This window comes from Cucurbita pepo, chromosome 8 (assembly GCF_057944985.1).
Source record: "Cucurbita pepo subsp. pepo isolate OVF chromosome 8, ASM5794498v1, whole genome shotgun sequence".
Classification (NCBI taxonomy): Eukaryota; Viridiplantae; Streptophyta; class Magnoliopsida; order Cucurbitales; family Cucurbitaceae; genus Cucurbita; species Cucurbita pepo.
In genome coordinates this window covers 11,916,520-11,942,677 of record NC_141805.1, presented here as the reverse complement: position 1 = coordinate 11,942,677, position 26,158 = coordinate 11,916,520, and the positions used below count along the sequence as shown (strand labels likewise).

At 36.4% G+C, this 26,158-nt stretch overlaps 5 protein-coding genes across 5 annotated transcripts; 2 read left to right on the top strand and 3 right to left on the bottom strand.

Annotated features, from left to right (window-relative positions):
* Window positions 1-233: 233 nt before the first annotated feature.
* Window positions 234-6,263, bottom strand: NPU (ATP-dependent helicase/deoxyribonuclease subunit B). The gene is made up of 9 exons (XM_023685250.2): window positions 6,061-6,263; window positions 5,882-5,944; window positions 5,729-5,784; window positions 4,485-4,578; window positions 4,287-4,347; window positions 2,826-2,907; window positions 2,081-2,136; window positions 599-662; window positions 234-514 (listed from the first exon to the last, which is right to left on the bottom strand). The coding sequence occupies exons 1-9, from the start codon at window positions 6,175-6,177 to the stop codon at window positions 451-453; spliced, it is 657 nt and encodes a 218-aa protein (XP_023541018.1). The 5' UTR covers window positions 6,178-6,263; the 3' UTR covers window positions 234-450.
* Window positions 6,264-9,090: 2,827 nt separating this feature from the next.
* On the top strand, window positions 9,091-14,024 carry LOC111800102 (uncharacterized). Its single transcript, XM_023683680.2, has 3 exons — window positions 9,091-11,134; window positions 11,494-12,596; window positions 13,319-14,024. The coding sequence occupies exons 1-3, from the start codon at window positions 9,644-9,646 to the stop codon at window positions 13,476-13,478; spliced, it is 2,754 nt and encodes a 917-aa protein (XP_023539448.2). The 5' UTR covers window positions 9,091-9,643; the 3' UTR covers window positions 13,479-14,024.
* Window positions 14,025-14,499: 475 nt separating this feature from the next.
* Window positions 14,500-16,179, bottom strand: LOC111799752 (WEB family protein At3g51720). The gene is made up of 2 exons (XM_023683213.2): window positions 15,868-16,179; window positions 14,500-15,783 (listed from the first exon to the last, which is right to left on the bottom strand). The coding sequence occupies exons 1-2, from the start codon at window positions 16,015-16,017 to the stop codon at window positions 14,716-14,718; spliced, it is 1,218 nt and encodes a 405-aa protein (XP_023538981.1). The 5' UTR covers window positions 16,018-16,179; the 3' UTR covers window positions 14,500-14,715.
* Window positions 16,180-17,250: 1,071 nt separating this feature from the next.
* LOC111800601 (D-mannose binding lectin protein with Apple-like carbohydrate-binding domain-containing protein) lies at window positions 17,251-19,083 on the bottom strand. The gene is made up of 2 exons (XM_023684371.2): window positions 18,459-19,083; window positions 17,251-18,355 (listed from the first exon to the last, which is right to left on the bottom strand). The coding sequence occupies exons 1-2, from the start codon at window positions 18,858-18,860 to the stop codon at window positions 17,336-17,338; spliced, it is 1,422 nt and encodes a 473-aa protein (XP_023540139.2). The 5' UTR covers window positions 18,861-19,083; the 3' UTR covers window positions 17,251-17,335.
* A 3,732-nt stretch (window positions 19,084-22,815) lies between these two features.
* Window positions 22,816-26,118, top strand: LOC111800248 (alanine--glyoxylate aminotransferase 2 homolog 3, mitochondrial). The gene is made up of 8 exons (XM_023683850.2): window positions 22,816-23,093; window positions 23,188-23,589; window positions 23,686-23,829; window positions 23,903-24,082; window positions 25,079-25,304; window positions 25,384-25,497; window positions 25,595-25,681; window positions 25,764-26,118. Exons 1-8 carry the CDS (start codon window positions 22,860-22,862, stop codon window positions 25,805-25,807), a joined length of 1,431 nt encoding a protein of 476 aa, XP_023539618.1. The 5' UTR covers window positions 22,816-22,859; the 3' UTR covers window positions 25,808-26,118.
* Window positions 26,119-26,158: the final 40 nt, after the last annotated feature.

Below are 26,158 nucleotides of genomic sequence, written 5' to 3'. Positions count from 1 at the left end.
TTTCATATTAGACGATTAATAGAAAGTACAAATAAGTAAAGCCTAAATTAACTTTCAATGTGGAGTCGAAGAATTAGAAAGTGGGAACTGTGAATAATATAAAATCTCTCTAGAAGTTTCCAAGGGAGATGCCAGTTATGGAGACAGAAAGTAGAAAGTATAGAAGCCTACAATAGCAGGCAATTACGCAACTAGTCTAGTCTCATGTACAAAAAAAATATTCTTTCCCGACCTAGAAAATGAAAACAAGGGTCTGTAATTGTCTGTAATTGTCTTCCGAGTTGCATATACACCTTACCATACAGATAAAGAGTTACATTTTTGTGTTCAAAAGAAATGTGAAATCTGATAGAGTGATTGTAATTGAACTTCCTTGAATGGACGTAATGGAGCCTAACCCTAAGGAGTAAGACGGATTGAGTTGTAGAGTTGTAGAGTTGTAGAGTGAGTCTATTCAACTTTTGCCACTCCTACGCCAGGAATGCTGCTTTCAACTACTGTTTCTCTTACAAACCTGGAATAATATCAACAAAAAAGGGAACCAGTTAAACCCCAATAATCTTTATTCCTATTATCATATCCCAAAATTTATTCGTACCTTGCTAACTTCTCCTTCGATGATTGCAATATGTAAATTGACAGAATAAAAGTCAGCAACAGACCTGTTGCACAACATATGTCAGAACACCCTTCAAAACTAATCTTTTTCTAACTTGTACTTCTTTCCTTTTCTCTATAATATATCAATTTCTAAATTTTCTCTTCCCTTCGATCTCTCTGTCCTACTTTGCTCAAACTCCTACCTCTAAACTTTTCTTTCAAACATTTAAATAAATTTAATGATAATGTTTGAACATTATACGAAAAAAAAAAAAATCTAGAAATTATATTTCATTACCATAATAGAGTAGGTTAAACATCATTATTAGAAAAGTTTGGTTCCATTGCGTTATTTTTTTTTTAGTTAATGATTTTCTATTTAAAAAACACAAACAATGTATATATATTTACAATCAGCAATAGAAAGATATGTATCACTTATTTAACTAGAAAACAAATCTGCTTTTAAAAGGTGGGCTTCTAAGGGTAGCTTGTTGAGAAACAAAATTTTGTTCCTAAGAACTTTGGTTTTTTCTAAAAATTTAAAACTTCCAGAATAAAGAAAACATTACCTAACATATTGTCTTTGTATTCCTAAAGTTAGGAATGGAATATGCTTGGTTCTGTTTTTTTAAAAAAAATAGAAACGAAAAGGAAAAAAAAAAAAAAAACGTTTTCAAACAAAGTCTTGAGGCTTTTGTTTTTTCAAAATCCCAGTTTCCTTCTATTGACATTCAAAAAGTTCTACTCAGAAGTAACTCCTACCTTTCTTAATAATCTATAACTCCCTCACTCTAGCTAATAAAATATTTAAAAATTATATTCAATTTTTAGAATGCAAAATAAAATTAGAGTATGACAACCGGTAAAAAAAATCAAGGTTAAGAATATTTTTTTGTCTCTAAACTTAGAAAAAACAACCATTTAGTCTATGCACTTTGCAAATTTGTAACAATTTAATGTGAACTTTAACAAATTACCTTCACATTTGTAAAATAAGTCCCCTACCATCATTAAAATTAAAAGTTAATTTTTAGCAATATTTTTCATTACACAATTTAAATCAGAGACCAATTGCTACATACTAAGATTTAGAGACTAAATTGTTATAAATTTGGCAGTGCAAAGACTAAATCATTACAAAATAAAGTTTAGAGACAATTGTTTCTTCGAAGAAAATTTAGGACCAAAACTGCCTTTAAACCCAAAAAGTATATGTGATAAAAGAATTATTGGTTTCTGCTTTAAGAAAAACGAAAACAAAAAATATTGGACATATTTAGTTTTTATTTTTGAAAAAGAAAAAAGAAATGAAGCTGAAATTTTAAAACCACGTGAGTAATGAGGTTATATATGTTGTATGGATTATGCATGTGAATTATTAAGATGCAGAGGAACTAAAGTGGTCATCAGAAGAAATCCCTAGCTCGAAAAGGAAATAGCGCGGCAGCAGTTATCATAAAAGAATAAGTGTTTTTACCTGATCCGAACAAAACATATAATCCGGAAGTCACGTCAATCTCCGATTGCTCCTCCCTGGAACACGCCAAGAACATAGTGTTAACAAGCTTAATAATCCCAATCATATGCATTTTGTATTATATATACTTTCTGTCCACTGTTTTGTAATCCTTTCACAATCGACTGTTCGATTCCCAGTTGAGTCCTCTCATAAATCAAATCCTATGGACGAAACTACGTTGTGTTGTGTTATCTATCAATCATAAACTACAATGTCATCATCATTAATATTGCTGTTCAAATAGTGATCTTACTAAGAAATTGGTCCACCATGTTTGGATTTTGAAATATGCTAAGTATACGCTTGACTATTGGTGGTAAGAAAGAAATCAGAGAACATTTGCAGAAAAGACAGTCCTACACAAAATATTAGACAGTTTACACCATAAACAACATTGTCGAATAGCTTTTACTACCTATAGTTATACCTCCCTCATTGCAAATTGGGAAGGTCTTTTGTAAATACCATGGATTATACATCCCTTTTGTAAATTCAATCATCAATGAAATTGTCTCTTAAAAAAAAAAAACTACCACACCAGTGGTAAGGAAAAGAATTTCAAAATAAGCATGAGAAACTGGTTTATCATAAAAATAAGAATTAAGAAACTGGTTTATCATAAAAATAAGAATAAGAAACTGGTTTATCATAAGTAGAAGAATTGTAAAATAAGCTTCAATCAAATAAGATACAGATGACTTACCATGTATAACGGACAAGGATATGCTTTGGCCAATGCTGTTGATCCCAGAATTGTTGGCTAATATGTGGATGCGAATCAAGATCTATTGAGAAGAAAGTAGTCAGAAAGCTAAGAAGAACTTCACTCAGACAAGGTGCAATACAGATAGATGGATCGGTTAAGAATTTAACAAGTTAAGCAAATATGATATGAACTCTCAACAGGTTCTAAAAAATTCACAGAAACCCACTACTCATAATATTTTTGTCCTCCTATCAGGTATTAGACAACGGCCACTCGAGACTGACCGTGTTATCTGATCTTAATGTATACTGCAAGACTTATCATGGCGTCAATCAACAGATAAAAGCAATGACCAACAATGATATAAATGCATTGGAAACAATTTATAGCATAAAGCCAGTGGATACACCCATTACATCGAGACTAAAGAGATACGAATAATGGCAGGAAACAGCTGTTAGATATGTACTGGAAATGATTTCTTTTGTACAAATTGAAGATCAGACAATTATACTGGAGAGCTATGATAGACATTTGATATGGAGAACTATGATAGGGACTCGGACATTCATGTATATCAGAAGAAGAGTAATGGGAATTGCCCTGTGGATAGTTGTAGTAGTACAGGTAAATTGAATGATGCCCTCATTTGTGACCAAGTGGTGCAACTAATTGAAGGGCGGGAAAGTTGTGAGCTAAGAGTAGTATTCAGTGAGGGTAAATCATTTATATGTAAAGAAGTACCTTTTGGGTTAGACATAATCATTAATCGAAGAAAATATGTGCAAAAGGAGGAGATGAGAAATCCCCAAGAGCAATGGGAGTTGCAAAAAGGATCCCAATTGGCATAAATTTGACTTGGATCATAATTACAAAAATCGGGCAGAACAGAACACCACAAAGACAAACGATCCGACATAATCCCACAATTCTTCACGCAAAATTTCACTCTCTCTTATCTCCCATTCCTATAACACGGGGTCTACCAAACTACTTTTGATTATGTCATATAAGTTTCTTTAAAAATAGTGAGACTGTCTCTTGTGTAGGTAGCTCGTCAGCGAACATGCTAAAAGCAAAAGTTTCAGCAATTAACCCAGATTCTATTAGATCAGATGTTAATGTGATTTCAGCAAAAGGAGCCATATATTATATATAAGTACAGACTTACGTAAGATGGCGATATTTCACTTGGTGCTGCACTAGAGTGCCAATAGGCATTCTAAAAAAGTTAGGTCTCCAACTTATATGTACGGAGTAGTCAATCGTACTCTTCACTTGGTTATAAATACACTTCTCCAATATCAGTTTTAGATATGCCAATAAAGTGCAATTGATTTTTATAGAGTTTGCTATCATCAGACTGGGGAATATAAATATTTCCTAGCAAAAAGAACAATATTCCTATGTATGCGTTAAGGAAGGAGTGTGGAAAGCATTAACAGAGTCGGGACATACAGATATGAGGCATATCCATTACTTTGGCAGTCACACCATGAAGATCACTTCCAGAGTACCTCTGCAGCACAAATAAATTGACAATGGTTGTCAGATGTAAGTACTCAGAAACTCATTTCAACCGTGAAAGACTAGATTGTCACCTTATGAACTGTGAAAATAAACAGATATCTAATCTATCTACAATAAATACCATACCAAGTGGACATCAATCATTGGGACTTGTGCACTTTTGCGATTGATCACAAGAAGCCATGGGACAAGAAACTTTTCTTTTCCAACTTGAAAGGATCTACATTCAAAGAAGATGTATGCAACCAGATAACTCAAAAAGCGTAATAATTCATAAAACAGGATGGAACATTGTGGCAAATAGAAAAGCAAACGCAATATATTAATAATCGGAAGAATATAGATCAACTATAACTTCAAATGTGCTCAAGTAATCCCATGATATAGTTTTTATGTCCAATATTATTTGTTATTGAAAAATCTATGGAAATAGTAACAATTTAGTATTCGTCACACATTTTGATGACAACTTGCTATGTATCATAGCGGTCATCACACAAATTTAAAACTATAACCTCGACAAACATCTAAAATGTAAATTGCATTTGTAACAACTAAGCCAACTCATGGTAGTGAAAAACCAGTTGATGAAATAATAATGTATCATGACAGTCTATTCCCGTAGTTATAATTAGAAATAAAAATAAAGGTAAAATGATGAGATTAATTGCATGAAAAAATCTTAAGGTTATACTTCTAAGCATAATCCCTAGACGTCACCTACACTCTCATTTCTCCATTTCCACATTGTAGGTACGATGCAACAGAGAATCAAAAACTTATAAAACAAACAATACAAACTCGAAGATAGATAGCAGGCACTAGGAAACATTGCAACCTTCTACTGATTTTCAAAGCTAGACAGATGACGTGAGGAGAAATTCAAGTTCTAGTAGTGATTGTTGCATACTACAAATAGTTTTATGTCACGTCAATTATTATACTGTTTTTCCTTTATTCAGAATTAAGTTTTAAGTACAAGAGATGAAACAAATTTTCTTCACACAGCATAAACGATAAGACTATATGAGATATGGTACTAAATCATCGAAACTAGACAAAAGTAGAACAAGAATATCCTCTGCAGGTTGCTAGCGAGTAAATTTATTGAACCGACTATAATATTCTTCTGACTCTAGAAAAATCCATTTGCATAATTATTGTAAGAACTTCAACGCATGACAAATGCTTCGAAACGAGAGATTCTTGATTAGCAAATGCAGGCTATCAGATTCAGATATATATAATCACTTATTATTCAGTTAATGTACAATTAAACCGTCCGTTCCAGTTTAAAATAATTCAGCACTCCTAGAACTTGACGTGAACTAAAAGAAATTAGAGCACAATCTTGAGTACAAGATTCTTACATTTTATACGGATCAGCTCCTGTGTAGCCGACCGGCTTCGGTATAGGAACCAAAACCTAAAGATTGTAATGGATCAGTTGCTTAAATCATGACAGAAAATGGAAAGGAAAAGTTGAAGAGAATTTCAACACATACAACTCAATTGATGAATACCTCGCGATTGACGCCAAAAATTGGACAATGTCGACCGATCATATCGTGCCAAACTGTTCTCGACTGAAATAAACAAAATACACGTCTGTGAAAGAGACGAACAATTGATCGGAAACGAGAAGATATGAACAAGCATCCATGAAGACTTGTGTGCGATAAACGAGAACAGGAAAACGAACCGAGTGATACTGCCCCATCTTACTCATCGGAACGATGTCTCCAGGCCTGTAAGCCAGAAAAGTCGGAATCAGCGAGAATAGCGAAACTAGGAGCAACAGAAATGGAGGTTCTCCCATCGTCGACGGTGATTTGCCTAATTGTTCGAAGAACTCAGCTCTATAGAATCGCTTGCCTCTTCTCCCGCTTTTGGATTGGCCGTGGATCCTTGCGACTCCGTACCAGAGCCCAGAACTAGTTCACGGGCCGGCATTTATAGTCCAGTTAGGTTTTAGTTTCGGCCCATATTTTAAAAGCGTATTTATAAATGATTTTTAAATAATTAAGTCTTTTACCTTTTTTAAAATATGAGAAAATAGATTGTAACCATCGTAAAATTTTAGTTAACTAATCTTCAACTTATTATATAAATACTATATGCGTTGATTAATATTAGTAATAACTAATTTTTGTTTGGCCTTAATATGTTTTTCGTTAAATTATCCCACATTGTGGTTCAACTTCTTACACGAGAAGTTCGCCCATTGATAGGACTCAATTGTGAGATCCATGTCAGTTGGGAAGAAAACGAAACATTTTTTATTAGGGTGTGGAAGACGCGTTTTAAAAACCTTGAGGAAAAGCCCAAAAAGAACAATATTGGCTAACGGTGTGTTTGGGCTGATATAGTTGTATCAGAGCCAGACCGGGACGACGTGTCAGTGAGGAGACTAAGCCCCGAAGGGGTGGAACGAGGCAGTGTGTCAACAGAGACCCTGGACCCCAAAATGAGGTAGATTGTAAGATCTCACTATAGAGGAGGAGAATACGAGTCTTACCCTAAAAACAAATATTGACCTTGTAAATTTAAGTAGGCTTCCAGACTAAAAAAATTATTTCATATCAGTCGTGGAGACTTAACACAAGTCGATCAAGGTGAGACATAGACGAGCCGAATGTCCGAGATGTGGTACATATAGACCTTCACAACTTTTAGTATCAAAGGATATCTTGTTTTTTACGCCAATAATAAAATAATAATAATGATAATAAACAGTTGATTTTATTTATTCATTATAATTATTTATTTATTATAATAATAATTATTTAAATCGTGTGACAGTTACATTGACGTGGGCACCCTCAATTTTTTTTTACTTTTAAAATTTTTGATGTTACTAAATATCACACTCCAAATTAAAGATAAGTGTAGGCTCTATTTAACAGCCCTTTAATTTATAATTTGTATTTGTTTTTTTACAATTCTTTCTTTTTAATAAACATTTTGATTTTCCAGTCAAAATTATAAAAAAAAATGATTTGTTTTTATTTTCAAATTTTGGATTTAAAAATAATAATAAGACTCTCTATTCTTTTTAATTTTAAAAATTAAAAAGATGATTAAAAAAAGAAACAAAATAGTTAAATTTGATTATTTATTACTATTAAAGAACGACAACAAGTACAAAGACGACCTTATAATGATTGGAGGAATATCAATCTGTGCCACGGATTTCAACTCTCTATCTGAGCCGTTGGTTTTGGCTGAATTGGCAATGGTATTATCATCACCCTGAAATGAATATCTAATTAAAAGAGACGGTTCAATCTCAAGTTTCTGCGGAGATTGTGGCAGAATCGGAGGTCCAACCGTCACCGATTATATACTACCACAGCTATAGGTGGAGGAAGAGGTTTACCAGCTTCAGTAAATCTGATATATTATTATGGTGTAATAGTAATGTTAAAATATAATCACCCAACTCAATATAGTTAAACATAATAATGGTACAAGTCAGTTGTTTATATATTTTACTTCTCGATTATTCATTGGTTGCATATATTCCTTAAAAAAAAAAAAGCTTTTTATTCATACAATTTAAGGAGGCAGTTTCTTTTAGTAGGCTTTTGTCCATGGGTTAGTAAAGTCGTTTGAAAGAATACATAGTCCATATTATTTGAGGTGTTTATATAACTCAGGAACATTAACAACCCAGACTATCCAACCCAAAAACGGTTAGGTTGAGTTAAATATATATATATTTTTAGCTTGAGTTGGGTTAAATTTTGTAAAAATTGAAATTTTGATTTGGTTCATTAGTTTAATATTTTTTTTTTTGTAAGAGGTCAATTCCACGAACTAAGATTCACACCCCAACTCAACATTACCTACTTTTTAATAGTATAAAAATTAAAAATAAGACCCAGTAATTAATTATTAAATATGTAACTACCTCTCATATAATTATTTGAATTGGTGTAATAAAATTTTACTATGATATGATAAAATTTTATAAATAGTTAGTGTTTACAGTCGTAGGGACTATTTATGAATATCTACGTCTAACCTTTCTAAAATCATGGCTAAATTTTAACATTTTATTTTTAATTTAGAGACCAAATTTCATGGTCCGTTATGGGCTTAGCGGGCCGGTCTGTTATGTCTGAAACTCTTACGAATTGGGCCTCTTCTTCGGCCCAAATAGCCTACCAATTTTCTCAATTACAGCTTAAAAAAAGGGAAAGGACAAAAAAAAAAAAAAAAAAAAAAAATCAATAATGTTTTGAATGGATCACGAATATATAATTACTATTTTTTACTACACTATTTATCATAATTATATAATTAAGATACACACCTTTTGAAAATTCGCATGTAAATTATTTACTTACTAAGTAAATTTAAGAAAATAATTTAATAATTAATGAGAAGGGTTAGTATAACATTAATATTCGTATACCGTTAAAGTTTTCGTAAAATATGAAGAGAGAGATAGAGAGACGATTTTTTTTTTAAAATTAAAAAAATTATTAGAATGTGAAAAGACGATTTTGCCCCTTTAATTATTCAAGGGCGTTTATGTCCCTTTTAGCTTATAAAAAATTAAAATTTTGTTGGCATAGAATGAAAAATAAGGGTATAGAAGCAGTTTGATCTCATCATTTTTTTAAAAATAAATAAAATAAAAAAAAATAAAATAAAAATTTGGAAGTGAACCGGGGTATAACGGGTATTATTGCTTCGTTACCCCCACGTCATTTAAAAAAAAATCCTTCATTTCATTCTCCTTCTTTCTCGTACTCTTATCTATCTCTGTCTTATCAGAGTTTCTTCGCTGGGACGGACGACCTTGACGACGGCACCGACGCTCTTTGGACTCACCGGATCATATCATCTTCTCCACTGGAAGATTTCTGGTTTTGAATCTTTATTTAATCGGGCTCTCATTTTTATATAATCTTGTGCTCATATGGCTTCCGCATCTGCTAGTCTTTGCAATCCCTCAGCTTCCACCGACTCCATGCCTTTGGATACCTGAATAGTTGAACTTATCGATTCCACTGCTTCTTCTGATGTTCGATTATGGAGGCATTTATGGCGGATTAGTATTTGTGTATGCCAGGTTTCAAGATTTTCTTTTAGCTCCTAGGGTTCTTCAACTTTCTTGAAATTTCCTTATTGCTATTTGGATTGGAAAGGGGAATTAGGGTTCAGGTTTTCGGTTGGGGATTTCTGGAGGTGAAGATCGAGGATTGTCCGTGGTTTTGGGGTTAGTTGTGTTGGATTCTCGACGTGGAGCTTAGGCGGTGTGGGTTTTGGGGATAATGTGTATACTATGCGTGATTCAGAAGTGGTCTCGCCGGGTTGCTACGATGCTTCCTTGGTTAGTTATTCCGCTGATAGGACTGTGGGCGCTCTCTCAGCTTTTGCCGCCTGCATTTAGATTTGAGATTACATCACCCAGGCTTGCTTGTGTTTTTGTGCTTTTGGTTACCCTATTTTGGTATGAGATTTTAATGCCTCAACTGTCAGCGTGGCGTGTGCGTAGAAACGCACGGCTTAGGGAGCGAAAGAGATTTGAAGCAATTGAGTTGCAGAAGCTAAAGAAAACGGCGACTAAGCGATGTCGAAACTGCTTGACTCCATACAAGGATCAAAATCCTGCTGGTGGTCGGTTCATGTGCTCCTGCTGTGGTCATATTTCTAAAAGACCAGTTCTAGACTTGCCTATACCACCAGGGTTCTCGAATTCTGGGATTATTAAGGAACTTGTTGGAAAGAGTGGGAAATTGTTGAACCAGAGGGTATGGCCAGATAATGGGTGGATGTCTGGTCAAGATTGGTTGGAGAGTGGCAGTTGGGTTGGGAAGTCTGTTGCAGGCAATTCTGGTTATTGGAGGAGGAATGGGGGCGGTCTTTGCGGAGGAGATGAACATTGTTTGGCAGAAAAGTCTTATTCAGGTATTGTGATTTTCTGCTGTAGGCTTTTTATGTCTTTTTTCTTGAGCATTAGATGGCTTTCGAGAAAAATGTTTAGGATAAGTTCATCAGGAGACGACAATTTATCTGATTCTGAGCATAGGGGGCTATTGGCTAAGATGGGTGAGAACGGGGGTAGCTTCCCGGAGAGTCGAGTTGAAAAAGCCCGCAGAAAAGCTGAAGAGAAAAGACAGGCTAGATTAGAGAGAGAATTATTAGAGGAGGAAGAGAGGAAACAGAGGGAGGAGGTTGCTAGATTGGTGGAGGAACGGAGGAAGTTGAGGGACGAGATAAAGGGTGTTGAAAAGGATCGTGATAGAACATCACAACTTTACCGAGAGAAGGATGGGAAAAAGGAGGCTGAAAAGAAACGGCAGGAGAGGAGAAAAGAGAAGGACAAGAATTCAAGTAAAAGTAATTCGGATGTAGAAGAGTTGGAGAAGAAAATTGGTAAAGAAAGCGAATGGAAGCGAGATTTGAATAAAAAGAGTGATATTGATCGTCGTGAGAATCAGAAACTGGGGCCAGAGAGTGCTAAAGGCCACGGCATAATGTGTCATAGTGTAAAGAATGTATCTGGAAATAATTTTGGTCGAGGATATACTGGTTCTAGGTATCTTGATCGTATGCGGGGTACCTTTTTGTCTTCTTCTAAAGCATTTGGTGGTGGTAGTTTGTTTGGAAAGGTTTATAATGCCCCGGCTTCTGTTGCTAAAGACAAGCCTAACGGTTCTGTCGACCATGTAAATACGCCTGTGTCTACAAGAGATACGCCATCTGAGCGTGCGATTGGGAAATCTGCTTTGAATGGAGATGATAAGAACATCAACCATCCAGTAAGTTATATTGCTGTCTCCTTGCCCCAACCCAACACGTGCATGTGCACACACAGAAACACTGTTTACCATATCGCATAAATGAATGACTTATGACTCTTTAAATGCATACAGTTCTTCAAGAATGTTTAATACGAAGTTTACTGATGTTTTTTGGTTTAAATTCTGTACTTTTTGAATTGTCATTATGGACTTTATGCTTCTATATTAAACAGAAGGCTTTCGATTTTGCCTCCTAAGCTTTGTCTACGCGACGGAGTTGGGAAGATATTCAACATCTAGATGCCATAGTTTTTCTTCTTTTTTATTGATATATCGAAATGAAGAGTGACGACATGAAGTTCTCATGCTCACTGCAGGTATTCACCGAATCACGAGCAGCTGTAGCACCTAAAAAATCTTGGCAACAGTTATTTACCCGTTCGCCATCTGTTCCTTCAGCCACTAGTGCCAATGTTATAAGTAGGCCAGTAGTGAAGGCCTCGCCAGACATTAGCAATCCACAACTTTCGGGTCAAGTTATAGGCCCACAGTTATCTGGGCAAGTTTCTGGATCGAAGTTATCTGGGCAATCATCGTCGACACAATCATATGATAATCCTATTAATTTTGGTCTGCCTTCACCGTTTACCGTTCCTACATATCCTAAGGGTCCTATAAGTAGTAGTTTAGGTTTTTCACCTGTAATTGAACCTCAATTTCCTCATGTTGCTGAAGGGTCCCATGAATGCATGCCTGAAGAACCAGAGCTTTTTGAAGATCCTTGTTACATACCTGATGTAGTATCCTTGTTGGGTCCAGTATCCGAGTCGCTTGATGATTTTCGGATGGATGTAGGAACTGGCTTTGTATCAGAAATCGGAATGGAAAGACCACGGACTCTAAAGACCGCTTCTTCTGAAATTAACAAGCCATCTCCAATTGAGTCGCCTTTATCACGGGAAAAGCATAATTGTTCTAATCATTTCCCGAGTGCCCCCGTAGCCTTTGATCTGATCAGTCCTTGCAAGGATGCTATGAATGGAAATGATAAGGGAACATGGCAGATGTGGAATAGTTCACCCTTTGGTCAGGATGGTTTAGGCTTAGTAGGTGGCTCAGCTAGCTGGATTCTTCCTGCTGAATCTAATAGACTAAATAAGGAAGAATTTTTCCAGCCCCCTCAGAAAACTGTGCCACCAGCATTCATAAAAGAAGATCATGTTTTGCCTGGCACACTTTCTTCTCAGAATGTGTTTCTTGATAATGGCCAAAGTGTTGGGACGTTTAACCCGGTTATGGGCTGTGATCACGATCCGTGGTTAAAGAAGCCTTTCTATCTGCCCTTGTCTAGAAGTGAAAACAACTTCCCTGTTATGCCTCAGGATGAATCTGTTCCAAATGAAATGATATATGGTAGCCCCAGCAGCAGATCCTCCACTGCTCATCCATTCGAGCTGCCTGCAACTAGCTGTTGGGCAAAGTAAGTCCTTCAATTTATGTCGTCTGAATTATAATTTTGTTACTCTTTTGTGATTGGTTGTCTTCATTGTATAATTTACATACTGCCTATAAAACATTTGTGCTGGGCTTGCATATAAACATGCCTTCATTTTAAGGATGCAGTGTGTCTAATTTCACCATAATTTGTGTTGTATACCTTGTTGATCTGAACAGCTTAGAATCTAAAAGTAATATCAACTAAGAGAGCTTGAAAAGTTCTGTATGATTGCTGTTTTACGTTCATGCTTGTATTTCAACATATTATTCCTTTAGGAATGTTCTCGTTGTGGAGATATGTGATTTAATTAAGGATAAATCCTACTGGTTTCTTTTCATGTAAAATCTATAATTTTCGAATTTATTCTAGGGAGTAGTACAGGAAAATGTAGTAAACAATTTCTCGTGTCTGTCAAGATTTGATTGGTGGTAATAGTGCAAAAATTATCAAAATGGTGGATACGTAGCTCTACAATTTTAGTTCGTTCGCTTGTTTTTTTTTGGTTCAACAACATAGAGAGGAGGAAGGTTCAAACTTTTGACCACCGTTAAGAAATTCTAGGTTTAAGGCATATGTTTTAACTCGTTAAACTATGCTCAAGTTGACAAATATCTGAGATTGAAAAAATTTGAACTTAGGTTGACGAATAGGGAAAGGACAATTTTCTTAATGTTGTTTACTGATGGTGAAGTATATTGTGGCAGTGAATGGGAAGCACAAGGCGCAGCAGGGATTGGTGCTGTAAAGCCATCGGTTGTGAAGCCGCCGCCTGTTGGGGGTCTATTTCCGGCACCAGATGTACAGTCACTGTGGTCTTTTGATATGAAAACGGACACTAACACTATAAAAAAAGGGACTTCTTAAAAAAAAAAAAAAAAAACACGACTCCTGTTCTCCAGAGGCAAATAGTCTGTTTGTTGAGATAGGGAGAGTTTAGAAGAATACTGGAAATCCAATGTCTGTCATGGTCGTCATCGTCGTCCTCCTCTCCTCTTGTTAGGGAGATCGATGTTTACTTAGAGTAGCACGGATAGGAGTACTCGTAACATGCTTTTGTTTGTGCATCAGGTAACTACTGCTAGGGGTCATCATCCATATATATTCATCAACATATTTTAAAGTTTCTATAACACTAGCTAGAGAGGAGGAGCCCCCCCATCCCCCCTTTTTGATGAAGAAAAAAATTTGTTCATTGGAGCTATATTCCGTTGCTTTCTTCATGCCTTCACTAATTACTGGATGCCATCTCAAAGATTTGTGTAATATATCTCATTTGGTCATCGAATCGATGGCTCGACCTCTGTTATATATACGCTCGCTTTTCTTCTGAGCATGGAACCTACCATCTGAATCCAAATACTCCTCACCTGTATACTTTTTGTTTTTAATGTAGTTTTCAGTTGCTTTGGAGATGGGGTTTTATCATTCATTTCCCCCTTATGAAGCTTTTGATTCCTGTGCTCTGATACTATTTGATTACCTTCAATGCACCCTTTGTCGAATTTCAAATGCAAAAGTTGATTGATTGGAAGACGATTCCGAATGGATAACTGTGGCTGGGTGGCTTTTGGCAACTCGAAAAATCTGGTTAATTCAACTGTATGATTGATTAAGTTATCATCAGATTAATAAGATTGGGTCTAAAAATTTGTTTGGAATGGATTTCCTAGTGTTTGTTGTGTGTAATGCATCTTCAGATTAAGATTGATCTTTCTCTAATGATAGCAGGTGCTTCTGATTTGGTATCTTCAAGAATTTAGTTAAACGGGTGCAATCATTGAAGGAAAGTCTTCCGACCCAGAAGAGGACTATTCCATTGGTTCGGATTGAGAAAGGGCGGACATTGATCCTCTCGTTTAACCCTCGAAAGAGCAATTACCGGGGATAACGGGACCAAAACTCTCTTTTTCATCTCTTACAAACAAGCATCACCTTAGTCTTTCATAAAACAAAATAATTTGGAGAAACGAACCCTACACTAATCAATCCTAAATACATAAATAAATCCTAAATAGAAACCGAAGGTTCACACAAGTGGAGTCAGTAAAAGAATCAGTCTTAAATAAATACACACTTATTCACATCATCAACTACTCAAACATCATTTGAGGATAGGGGTGGGCTTCTTCCTCTTCTGATTATCGTTCTGCTTTCCCAAGAACGGCAACCGACCGGCCATTCCCGATTTCTTCCGCTTCCTGCTCGATTGATTCCGATCACTTCCCCGCCATTCGACCGTCACACATTTCGACATATCCCGACTCTGTTTGCCGAGCATCTGCGCCAGCGACACCTTCCCCTTCAAGAATCCTTTCTCCGCCACCGTCCCCGACGGCATCAACTCTTCCTGCAGAAACAGCTTCCTGCTCAGTATCTGTCCTATTGAAGGAGGGGCGGCGGCGGCGGCTTCATGTCCAACCAGCTTTTGTCTACGATACTCCATGTTCTTACCATACTCCCATCCCCATTTCTCCGCCGCTTCTTCCCTCTTCGCAGCCTCCATGCTGTTCAGAGCTTCTTCCAGTGCGAATTTCGTGTTCTTGATTTCCTCCGTCGCTTCTTTCACCTGTTTCAAGATTTTCCCTTTCGATTCAGCCGTTCTTATCTTAGCCGTTCTTCTTTCAATCTTCGATATTGACCTCAAAATCTCAGCCTTCGCTGCTTCCCCCATTTTCTTAAACTCCTCAGCTTCGGAATTCAAAATCTGCAGCTCCTTCAAAATTTCATTACCATCTTCTTCATCCATGTTGGAATCCTTCGAATCTCGCAGTTTTTGCCTCGTTTGACTCAATCTCTCCTCAACTGATGACAGTTTCAAAGAATTCTGCTTCAATCTCTCCCGGGTTCTCTCTAATTTCTTGTTGAATATCTCCATTGAAGCTCGAATTCTGGAGATCCCTTTTGTGGTTCTGCTAAGATCCCTCTCTGCCCGCTTGAAATCCTCCACAAATTTGACGCTTTTACCCTCCTTCGTATACCCATTGTTTTCCTTATCTTCTTCAGATATCTCCTTCCGGATCTCCATTTTCAAATCCTCAACGAATGTTCTTGTCGATTCCAGTTCTTCTAGAAGATCCAGAGCTTCCTTCTTCTTCAAAATCAGATCATTTTCCAGCTGGGTTGCCTGCTCCTCCAGCTTTTCAATGGTGATCTCTTCCACTTCATGTTGCTGATCCAAAAAAATTTAAAAAAATTTAAAAAAATTTAAAAAAGAAAAGGAATTAAGGTTTGTGGGTATTTACCCAATACTCACCTCGTTTTCGAAGGGCTTATTAGACGGTTTCCAGTAGCCAACTCCACCAAAACGACAGACAGCTTCCTTAACCGATTCGAAAGGGGCCGACATGTCGATTTCAGCTCTCACATCAGATTTTGCCCCATAAACTACTTGCGATTCATCCATGGAGCTCTCCGCAGCTGATTTCTCCAAGAAAACGACAGCTTCAAGTAGTTGAAACTCCACAAGAAAGGTTGTTGGCTATGTGGTTCAACGTTTCCCGGCGGAAGTTTGTGGAGTAGAAAAATTAGTAAGACTTGATGTTTCCCAGAAAACTGCAGGGTTTTAAGGACGAGAAACAAGTTTAAAGTAACAAGAATTTAATGTTTGAAGCCTGTGGGGCCCACGTCTTCAACGGCAACATATATGCCAACGGCTTTCAAACACTTTCTTTTTTCCCCCTTCTTGTTGACCGTTTGAACCATTTTACATCGTACAAGAAGCTTATAAAAAAATCATTTGGCGTCCGCTTCCACTCTCTCGCCCTTCATTATTCCTTATAATTTATTTATTTTTTAATAAAATTACAAATTTAATCCCTAAAATTTAAGAAATTATACTTCGACCTTAAATTAATTATTTTTTTATTTTAAATAGCAAAATTTAATTACTATATTCGGTCACCCTCCCACTATTGAGATAGTGGAACAGTGATTATTTAGCACTTGTTCTAACAAAACAAATAAGTCAGCCGTGAGAAATTCGAACATCGCGAATAATGTTAGTTTATATTCGAGCCTCGAGTCATGTTGCGAGAAAAGGTTTAGAAAACTTGAACAACAAAAATAAATTTGAAAATAATTTGAAAAATTGAAGAAATCAGCTGACTATAAGCAAATAAAAAAACACCACCGCTTAAATAACATATAATTCAGGCTAGATAAAAAGAAATAGTGAAGCACGCATTTTATCTTAGGATAAAATTACAAATTTAACCTCTAACTTTTAGGAAATTATATTTTACCTTAAATTAATTATTTTTTTTTTTTAAATTAAATAGCCATGAAAGTTGAATTAGTATACTCTATAAAAAGCCCAAGTGAAGCAGGCCGGCCCATTTATCGGCCCACCTTCATAACTCAGCAAACTAAGTGCTTCCCATAGTGGGCCGAGTGATAAGCTTCGGCCCATTAAAGTAACAAAAACTTTACGTAGGCCCACATTCACATCTCAGCAAACTAAATGCTTCCCATCGTGGGCCACATACAAGCTTCGGCCCATTAGTGTAAAAGCTTCACTTAGGTCTACATTCACATCTAAACAAACTTGGATCAAAATTTACGAAAAATAAAAGGAAATTTAAATTGAAAAAAGAAAAAGGAATCTCGTGTGGATTAAATGGTATATAAACTCAAAAAAAAAAAAAAAAAAAAAAAAACACAACAATTTTGTCTCTTTATAATAAAAAAATCCGAGAGAAAATGAACAAATGAAACTCTCCAATTCAAGAATTATTGGTATCTCTGAGTATCAAATTCTTCCTCCTCCGCTTGATGAAGTAATAGCCAAGGCCTCCACAAACAGCCACAATAACCAACCCATCAACCACGCCCACCGCCGCAAGAACCCATTTCTTCAACCCCGACTTCCGCCGCTCCAACGCCGTCCCTTTTGGAACCTTAACCATATAGCTGAACCCCATCCCCTTCTCAATCTCCTTAACCCCCATCACCACTCTATACAAATAACACTCCTCTCCGCCACCGCCGCCACCGCCGTCATCGCCGCCGGAATAATGCAAAGCCGCCGCACATTTACAATCCTCCAAACACCAATTCCCACATTCCCGTTTACTTAAATTCACTCTATTAGGAGCATCACGTAAAATACTACTAATTCCCTCTAATTCAACCATCTCCCCTTCAATTCCCCCACAAAATTTCCCACTAATTTCGTCGCTACACTTCGAATTATCATCCCCTTCATTCTCCACTTGAAATGTAATGCAAGAACAGGAATTGGAAAACGTACAAATCCCGTATGGTTTACAAGCAAGTGGAAGATCACAAGTGGTTTTTAATGCTCGATTTGAAGCTTCGAAAATACCCTTTTGTGTGGAGTAATAATAAAGCCCAAGATTACCACTTTTGTTCCCTAACGCTACAAATCTCAATGGGTGAGCCGTTCCTGATGGGATTGCTGCAATTTTCATGGCTTCATCGTTGAAGATATCCAAGCCGTCGGTATTGAGCGTTATGAATGAGAGGTTCATGTTCTTGGGAGGCTTGAATTCCCAATAAGAATATTTGGATTTGGCTGAGTTGAGAAACAGAGCAAGTTTTTGAGCTTGGATTTCGAATGAGTAAAAAGAGGTTGAATTTGGTGGGAAGGACGTTAAATGGGTAGCGACGTTTAAACTCTGCCCTAAAAGAAGAACGTCCGTTGGGAAATTGAAGCTTTGCCATTTAACGCCGTCCGATGCATCCACCAATGCCAAGTTCCCACTCCTTAAAATTCTCAGTTTCTGCATCCATTGAAAAAAACACAGTCATATTCATATTCAAATTCAAATTCAAATTCAACAACGGTTTGATTACAAAACGACATCGTTTTATTGTTCTATGTACCTCCACACCTTGTCCGGCAGTCCCCGTCCGCCACCCGACGTGTCCGGTTGGTCCTTTGAGTCTCAAGTCGCCGTCGTCAGTGAGCTCAAGGACGCATTTCTCCGCCGTGAAAAACCGGGAGAAGTGACCGGAGCTCCAAACCTTAACTTCTCCGAGAAAAACCTGCAACGAACAAGAAAAGTTACCCTGCGTAGCTTCGACTGTTAAAGCTGCTCGGAAATTGGGCGGCGGTAAATGCTCCGTTTCAATTAAAAATGCCCTTCCGATGAACCCTTCGCCGTACTCCGCCGGCACTGCCAGAGTAACCTCGTGACCAGGAACGATATCGGTTCTGCAAATCGTACGATCCAGATTCAACAAAAGAAGAACAAAACAAATCTGAGCCGCAGAACCAACCTTCATCAGAGGAAATTACACACAAAAAATTGAGAAAACAAATAAAAATTTTCCGGGAAATGGGTATTTTGAAGAAGAATCATTAGAATTTTCCGGGAAAATTTGAGTGAAAGAAAGGAAAAGAAAAGAGGAACATGAAGATGGTGGCGTGGGGAAGGGCGACAGGATTCCACATCCCACTCCAAAAAAGGGTCAGAGCTTTCATTTGGGCTGCTATTGTAATGTTGAAATGTTAGTGGATTCATTAATTGCACCAAACTATTATTAATTATTTTTTATCTATAATTGTTAAAGTAAATTCCAGCAGTAATTAAACCTATCTTTCCCTACAGCCTGTCCATGTGACACATCTTTTTTATTTATTTATTTTTTATTTCATTTTTTTGGAGTTAAATTTGCATCATAATCTATATAACCTATGCTCTTAATTTGAGTTGGGGATGGTTGGATACATTTGATAATATTTGTATTTATTCATTGTATGCTAAATTAAATTGTTTTTAGCGAATATATTATAATATATTCTCGACCAAGAAATTAACGGTTTAAATTCTATATCTCGCATATGGTTGAACATAAAAAATGTTTATTACACTTTTTTTTTTTTTTTTTTTATTGAAAAGGTGATTAAGGAAATATATATATATATATATATTTCTTTTTATTTTCTTATATGTTATTTACTCGGACTTACTCGCAATACAAGTTTAGTTGAGTTGGAGTTCGGTTGGGTTGGTTTGGGAACTTTATTTTTGGGTTGAGTTAACTCGGAACCAAATTGTATTTTAAATTTTAAAAAATTCAACCCAACCCAACCCAAATCGAAATAAAAAAGTAATCAAACTAAACTCTTATAGTTTGAGTTGATCGATTCACTAGATTAGATGAACGTCGTTAGCTGCACAGAGCTGAAGTCCTGTGGAGATCGACTACGAATGGAATATAGAGAGACTGGGGAGGAATTTTTCCTATTTAACTAAATGGGGTTGGCTACGAACATATATTATTATTATTATTATTATTTTTTATGTCCCACATTGGTTGGGGAGGAGAACAAACCTTATAAGGGTGTGGAAACTTCCTGCAGACGAGTTTTAAAGCCTTTGAGTGAAAGGAAAAAACCAAAAAATGACAATATTTATTAGCCGTGGATCTGGGCCGTTACAAATTATATATATTAATTATGTATTTTATTTGTGGTATATTAGTGCCATTAAACTTTGAGACTACAATTATAATATTTAAGTTAAAATTAATATTCAATTATTTTTAGATAAAAGATTATCTTATAATATTAAAATTTATTTTTTAAAAAAATTATATCGTCAAAGCATTATATTTACGTTTTTAATAAAAATTATATAGTAAAATAGAAATTATGCATTAAAAAAATATATTCAGAGCCAATATCATACAACACAAGCATTATTCTTCCTTTACATGGTATAATATGAATGTCATGCACGCCTAAAGGTATTTGATAATGTAGACTCCCACTTATAAGACAATATATTATTTATTGTTTAAAAATAAATTTAAAAAATTCATAGATATTCATTAAATATATTTACAAATAAATATAAATATGCAAAAAAAAAAAATTTATATTTATCAATTATAATGTGAAGTTGAAGGCGATGGAAATTAGTTCCCAACGCAAAAGGAGGGAGAAAAGAGAGTGGGAGTGGGTTGAGAAAGGGATCCACGTGGGACCAAACCATAAAATAAGAGCCCGGAGTTTGCTGACTCGACAGCGACTTTCTTCGTAGTGGGCTGCCTCTTTCCTTCACTCCCATAATTTGATGCTATAGTTGTCTGCCACGTTTCGGGTCCACGTGTGACACACTCTTTGATGACTTGATTCTCACGTTTCTCTGACGTCTGATCTTCCACGTCAGCTCCCTAATTGGGCTGATTCTGGGCTTCAACTATCAACACCGACAGTCTGGGCTTAAATCCAGCCTGCGCGGCTTATTTTGGGCTGGCCCAATTTGTAATAAATGGGCCAATGAGTCTTAATTTAGGCCCAAAATAATCACTTTCTTGTCTCCACTTCTAACCATATAATAATATATGAATCCAAAGAACATATAATAAAAGAATGAATTTGAGTTGAGAGTGATGTTGATTGGAAATCCGACACGAAAACGCATACAAGACAGTGAGTTGTTCTATAATTACATCGATAATGATTTCTTAGGTGCGTCGTTTAATTAAAAGTGGGGTCTTTCGATTAAAATGATTGCTCAAAAAATAATAATAAATAACATAACTAAAAATGGTTAGAAATCACGACTCTCTACAATGATTATAAGATCTCATGACTTTGTTTTGAGCTTCCCCAAGAGGCTTCATACTAACGAAGATAGTATTCCTCACTTATAAACCCATGATCTTTCATTAAATTAATCAATGTGGGACTCACTCCCAATAATCCTCAACATTCCTCCCTTTGAACAAAGTAAACTACAAGTTTCCCATGAGGCGTATGGAGCTCCCGAATAGCTCTCCTTAATCGAGGCTCGACTCATTTCTCTGGAGTTCTTGAACAAAAACAAGGGATATGACATGAAGCCGGTGCTCCATTAAATTAAATTAAAATTAAATTACAACAAGAACACAAGAAGTTAAAAAATAAAAGAAAGAAAAGAAAAAGGACAGAAAAAAGAGAGTCGGAAAGGCTAGCTTTCATCTGCCCATTATTTCAACCACATTCATTCTCTCTCTTTCTTCAAATTTCACAATTATTTCAATCTCCAAATTATATTATTCGAAAAATTTAAAGAAATTGACAAATATTGGATGAATTATATTGGTGATGACACCCAATAATATGAGTTGATGTATATTAAAAAACTAAGCTTAATTAATATATTGGTATTATATTATATTCATAGATATCCATTTAACATGCAGGGACTCGTCAAGAATAGAGCAAAGATTCTCCATTTAAACCGAGAATGGGGGAGCGACTGATAAGAGATTTCTCCTCGTTAGATAAATGGGGTCGGGAAGAGAGATTATATCCTTCGTCCCGACCCAATTCTCTCACCTACCTTAGTTCAAAAGATACTCTTCTATGTTTTATCTGTATGGTAGTTAAACTAATTTATTTAGACTTAATTAAGGTTTAATTATAGAAATTTATAATAAAAAATAAAATAAAATTATAATTTCACTTTTGGATATAGTAAATGAAGTGATGATTTCCAACTCAGACAAGATGGATAAAGATTCCTGCGCGTGGAGTATTATTTATTCATTTATTAATATTTTTAAAACACAGTTTGGCGTGGAGTATTTGCCTTTGCTTTGATTTTATATTAAAGTTTGATAATTTCCGAACTTATCTTCCCTTAAAATTAGCCGTTTATTATTATCCAACAACAAAGCAACTTAATCGTAATCTCCCATTCATAAACAATAACGTCCGAATACCATTTAAAAATAGTTCTGATATTTTTTTATTAATAAAATTAAATTGTTTCTAAGAGTGAAAATTATCCTCACAAAATAGGTGAAAGAATTTGAATTTCTGACCTCTGGACGACGGAAAGACTTTTTATTTTTTATTTTATTTTAATAGAAGTGCCCAGCAAAAGAAAATAGCAACAGCCACAAATTGCCATTTAATTAACATAAAAAAAAAAACAATAAAAATTAAGAAAATGCCATTAAATTAACAAAAAAAGAAAAAAAAGAAGAAGCCGTTGTCCTGATTCAAAGTAATCCAATACAGAAAGTTGAATGAACTTGGGGCATTGAGTAGGGCAGATGCATAGCCACAAATCCTAAAGGCCTAAAATTACCTCGAAATATATTAAAAAAAAAAGGTAATTATGGGCATTAACTCACCAATCATAACCCGCCACGTCATCCTTTGTTTTAATCTTCCCCTCTCAGCCTCCATCTTCCTATAAAGGTATAAACCTTCCTTCTCCCCTCTTCTTCATTCTATGTCCTCTCTTTCCATTTCATAGCCAAAAAAAATAATAATAATAAATAATGCTGAGAATTACCGGCAACCGGATAGTGTCCGAAAGATTGTCGTCAATTAACCGGTGGCGACGGTGGTACTCTGTACAGGTTGCCCGGAAGGACAATGAAGCGGGTTTTATTCCCAAATTGCCGGCTTTTGATTACACTCCGCCACCGTACGAGGGGCCGTCCGGCGAGGAGATTTTAGCCAAACGGAAGGAATTCCTCAGCCCTTCAATGTTCTTCTTTTATAAGAAACCTGTCAGTTTCTCTCATTGAATTCCCATGTTTTAATTTCTCAATTATTTTGGGATTATTATTATTTAATTATTATTATTATTATTATTTTGGGCAGCTAAATATTGTACATGGAAAGATGCAATATTTATTCGACGAAAATGGGCGGAGATATTTAGACGCGTTCGGCGGAATCGCGACGGTGAGCTGCGGTCACTGCCACCCGAAAGTGGTGGAAGCCATTGTCAATCAAACAAGAAAGCTTCAACATTCAACTATTCTCTATCTCAATAACGCCGTCGCTGATTTCGCCGAGGCTCTAGCCGCCAAATTGCCCGGCGACCTGAAGGTGGTGTTTTTTACGAATTCCGGCACGGAAGCGAACGAGCTGGCGCTGTTGATGGCGAAGCTGTACACCGGCAACCATGACGTCATTTCTTTAAGAAACGGATATCATGGCAACGCCGCCGGAACCATGGGCGCCACCGCTCAGAGCGTTTGGAAATTCAACGTCATTCAGGTCCCTTTCTACACCCTTTTAAATCCAAAACTAAAAATTTATAAATTTATTAATAAATAAATAAATAAATAAATAAATATATATATATATATATAGAGTGGAGTTCATCATGCCGTCAATCCAGACCCATATAGAGGAATATTCGGATCCGACGGTGAGAAGTATGCCAGAGATGTAGAAGAAATCATTGAATATGGAACATCCGGCAACGTTGCTGCCTTTATATCCGAAGCTATACAAGTAATATTTTTATTTTTTATTTTTTATTTTTTTATTTTTATAAATGGGTCCAAATTATTTTAATTTTTAACAGGGAGTGGGAGGAATCGTTGAATTGGCGCCTGGTTACTTGCCGGCGGTATACAAAATGGTTAAAAACGCCGGCGGGCTCTGTATTGCCGATGAAGTTCAAGCTGGCTTCGGCCGCACAGGCAGTCACTTCTGGGGGTTTGAAGCTCATGGTGTTGTTCCTGACATTGTCACCATGGCAAAAGTTAGTACTAACCTTTCGAATGTTCATTTAACTTGTAGGGTCGGAGATTCACTCGCTCACAAGAGAAAGTAGGAGATTCTCTCTCTTTAGCCAAACCAGGCTGAAGGATTATATTTCCGTCCTTGCCTTCGACTAAATACCCGTTCACAATTTTTCCCAAAAGTTTCGATTGAAATAGGAGATGGAAACTGTGAGATCCCACATCGATAGGAGATCGAGAGAATAACTAAACATTCTTTATAAGCTATGAAAACCTCCCCCTAATAAATGCATCTTAAAACCGTAAGCCAAATGTCGATATGTAACAGACCAAAACGGACAATATCTATAAACGGTGGGTTTAGGCGGCTATAAACGGTATTAGAGCAAACCACCGGGTTGCCTGCCAGCTAGGATAGTGGGCCTCAATGGGGTGAATTGTGAGATAGAGGTGAACCATCCTACGTCGATTGGAAAGAGGAATGAAGCATTCCTTATAACTGTGTAGAAACATCTCCTTAGTAGATGCGCCAAAACAGACAACATCTACTTCCAGTGGGCTTGGACTATTACAAATGGTATTAGAGCTAGACATCAGATTGTGTACTAGCGAGAATGTAGGCTCCCAAGGGAGGTGAACGGTGAGATCACACATATGTTGGAGAAGAGAACAAAACATTCCTTACAAGGGTGTGGAAACCTCTCCCTAGTAGACGTATTTTAAAACCGTATGGAAACCTCACCTCTCCCTAGTAGACGCGTTTTAAAACGGTATGGAAACCTCTTCCTAGTAGACGCGTTTTAAGACCATAAGGCTGACCGATATGTAACGGGCCAAAGCGAACAATATCCACATGAGACTGACGAAGAATATCCACCGTCCTAGTAGACGTGTCACACAACATAAATAACTTTTCCTTCTAACATGAATGTTCCTTCCTCATTTTGTTTGGTTACCATCTCCGACAAAGCTTAGCTTATTAACAACAACAATAATAACTCTCACGGTTGGCATAGGGAATTGGCAGTGGAATCCCGCTAGGAGCAGTGGTAACAACTCCAAGAATCGCGGAAGTATTGACTCAACGCAGTTATTTCAACACCTTCGGAGGAAACCCAGTCTGCAGCGCAGCAGGCCGCGCCGTTTTGGACGTAATCGCCCAAGAAAATCTTCAACAAAACGCACTCACCGTCGGCACATATCTCAAGAACACCCTCACAGCTCTCCAACATAAATACCAACGTAAATTAACATAAATAATAAATATAAATATAAATCTTTCCCACATAATTAATTAAGAGCTTCATTTTCTGTGGCGTAGTAATTGGAAATGTAAGGGGAAAAGGGCTAATGCTTGGTGTCGAACTCGTGACCGATCGTGAGCTGAAAACCCCAGCAAAGCTCGAGACTCTTCATATAATGGATCAAATGAAAGGTAATTTCTTTCAATTTCAAACCTTTTTTTTTTATTATTTATAAAATTAGTATTTATTTATTTTTTTAAATGAAATTAAAAGTGCTTTTAATCATAGATTTGGGAGTGCTGATTGGGAAAGGTGGGTGTCGTGGAAATGTGTTTAGAATCACTCCACCTCTTTGCTTCACAAAAGAAGATGCAGGTAAAGCTAGTAAAATGTAAAATTAATTAACCGCAGTGAAAATTGGAGAACTTACCGTTTTTTTTTTTTTTTTTCTTTCCAGATTTTCTTGTGGGTGCAATGGATTACACGATGTCCAAGATCTGAGGAGAATTAAATTACTGAAGAAAATTTACAGTGAAGAAGTAAAATTACAGAGGAAAAGTAAAATTACAGGAAGTGAAACCCGAAGAGTTGGAGAACAACTGAAGCGATCATGGAGAAGAGATCGAGTAACAAAGGGGAGAATTCGTGAGAAATTTGTAAGCTTTTTCTGAGAAAAACGTTTGAAAATGTGGGGATTACACCGTCGGTGTTCATTATGAACAAGAACATCTTGGGGGCTATTCTGTTCTTTTGCTCTTCTTGTAATGAAAAAAACTCCAAATTTATGCTTAAAAAACGTCATTTATGGCTCACCTTACTGGTAGCGTTGAGAATGTGGAGAGTTTGATGAGC

What these genes read in the sequence shown, in the direction of transcription:
- NPU (XM_023685250.2), bottom strand. Translation starts at nt 6,177, where the DNA reads ATGGGAGAACCTCCATTTCTGTTGCTCCTAGTTTCGCTATTCTCGCTG. An exon ending in TTTTTGGCGTCAATCGCGAG is followed by an intron (nt 5,785 to 5,881) that starts GTATTCATCAAT and finishes TACAATCTTTAG; the next exon opens with GTTTTGGTTCCTATACCGAA. An exon ending in AATGGATATGCCTCATATCT is followed by an intron (nt 2,908 to 4,286) that starts GTATGTCCCGAC and finishes TCTTCTCAATAG; the next exon opens with ATCTTGATTCGCATCCACAT.
- LOC111800102 (XM_023683680.2), top strand. Translation starts at nt 9,644, where the DNA reads ATGTGTATACTATGCGTGATTCAGAAGTGGTCTCGCCGGGTTGCTACG. An exon ending in ATAAGAACATCAACCATCCA is followed by an intron (nt 11,135 to 11,493) that starts GTAAGTTATATT and finishes TGCTCACTGCAG; the next exon opens with GTATTCACCGAATCACGAGC. An exon ending in GCAACTAGCTGTTGGGCAAA is followed by an intron (nt 12,597 to 13,318) that starts GTAAGTCCTTCA and finishes ATATTGTGGCAG; the next exon opens with TGAATGGGAAGCACAAGGCG.
- LOC111799752 (XM_023683213.2), bottom strand. Translation starts at nt 16,017, where the DNA reads ATGGATGAATCGCAAGTAGTTTATGGGGCAAAATCTGATGTGAGAGCT. An exon ending in ATAAGCCCTTCGAAAACGAG is followed by an intron (nt 15,784 to 15,867) that starts GTGAGTATTGGG and finishes TTTTTGGATCAG; the next exon opens with CAACATGAAGTGGAAGAGAT.
- LOC111800601 (XM_023684371.2), bottom strand. Translation starts at nt 18,860, where the DNA reads ATGAAGGTTGGTTCTGCGGCTCAGATTTGTTTTGTTCTTCTTTTGTTG. An exon ending in CTGCCGGACAAGGTGTGGAG is followed by an intron (nt 18,356 to 18,458) that starts GTACATAGAACA and finishes CAATGGATGCAG; the next exon opens with AAACTGAGAATTTTAAGGAG.
- LOC111800248 (XM_023683850.2), top strand. Translation starts at nt 22,860, where the DNA reads ATGCTGAGAATTACCGGCAACCGGATAGTGTCCGAAAGATTGTCGTCA. An exon ending in TCTCCAACATAAATACCAAC is followed by an intron (nt 25,305 to 25,383) that starts GTAAATTAACAT and finishes TCTGTGGCGTAG; the next exon opens with TAATTGGAAATGTAAGGGGA. An exon ending in TATAATGGATCAAATGAAAG is followed by an intron (nt 25,498 to 25,594) that starts GTAATTTCTTTC and finishes TTTTAATCATAG; the next exon opens with ATTTGGGAGTGCTGATTGGG.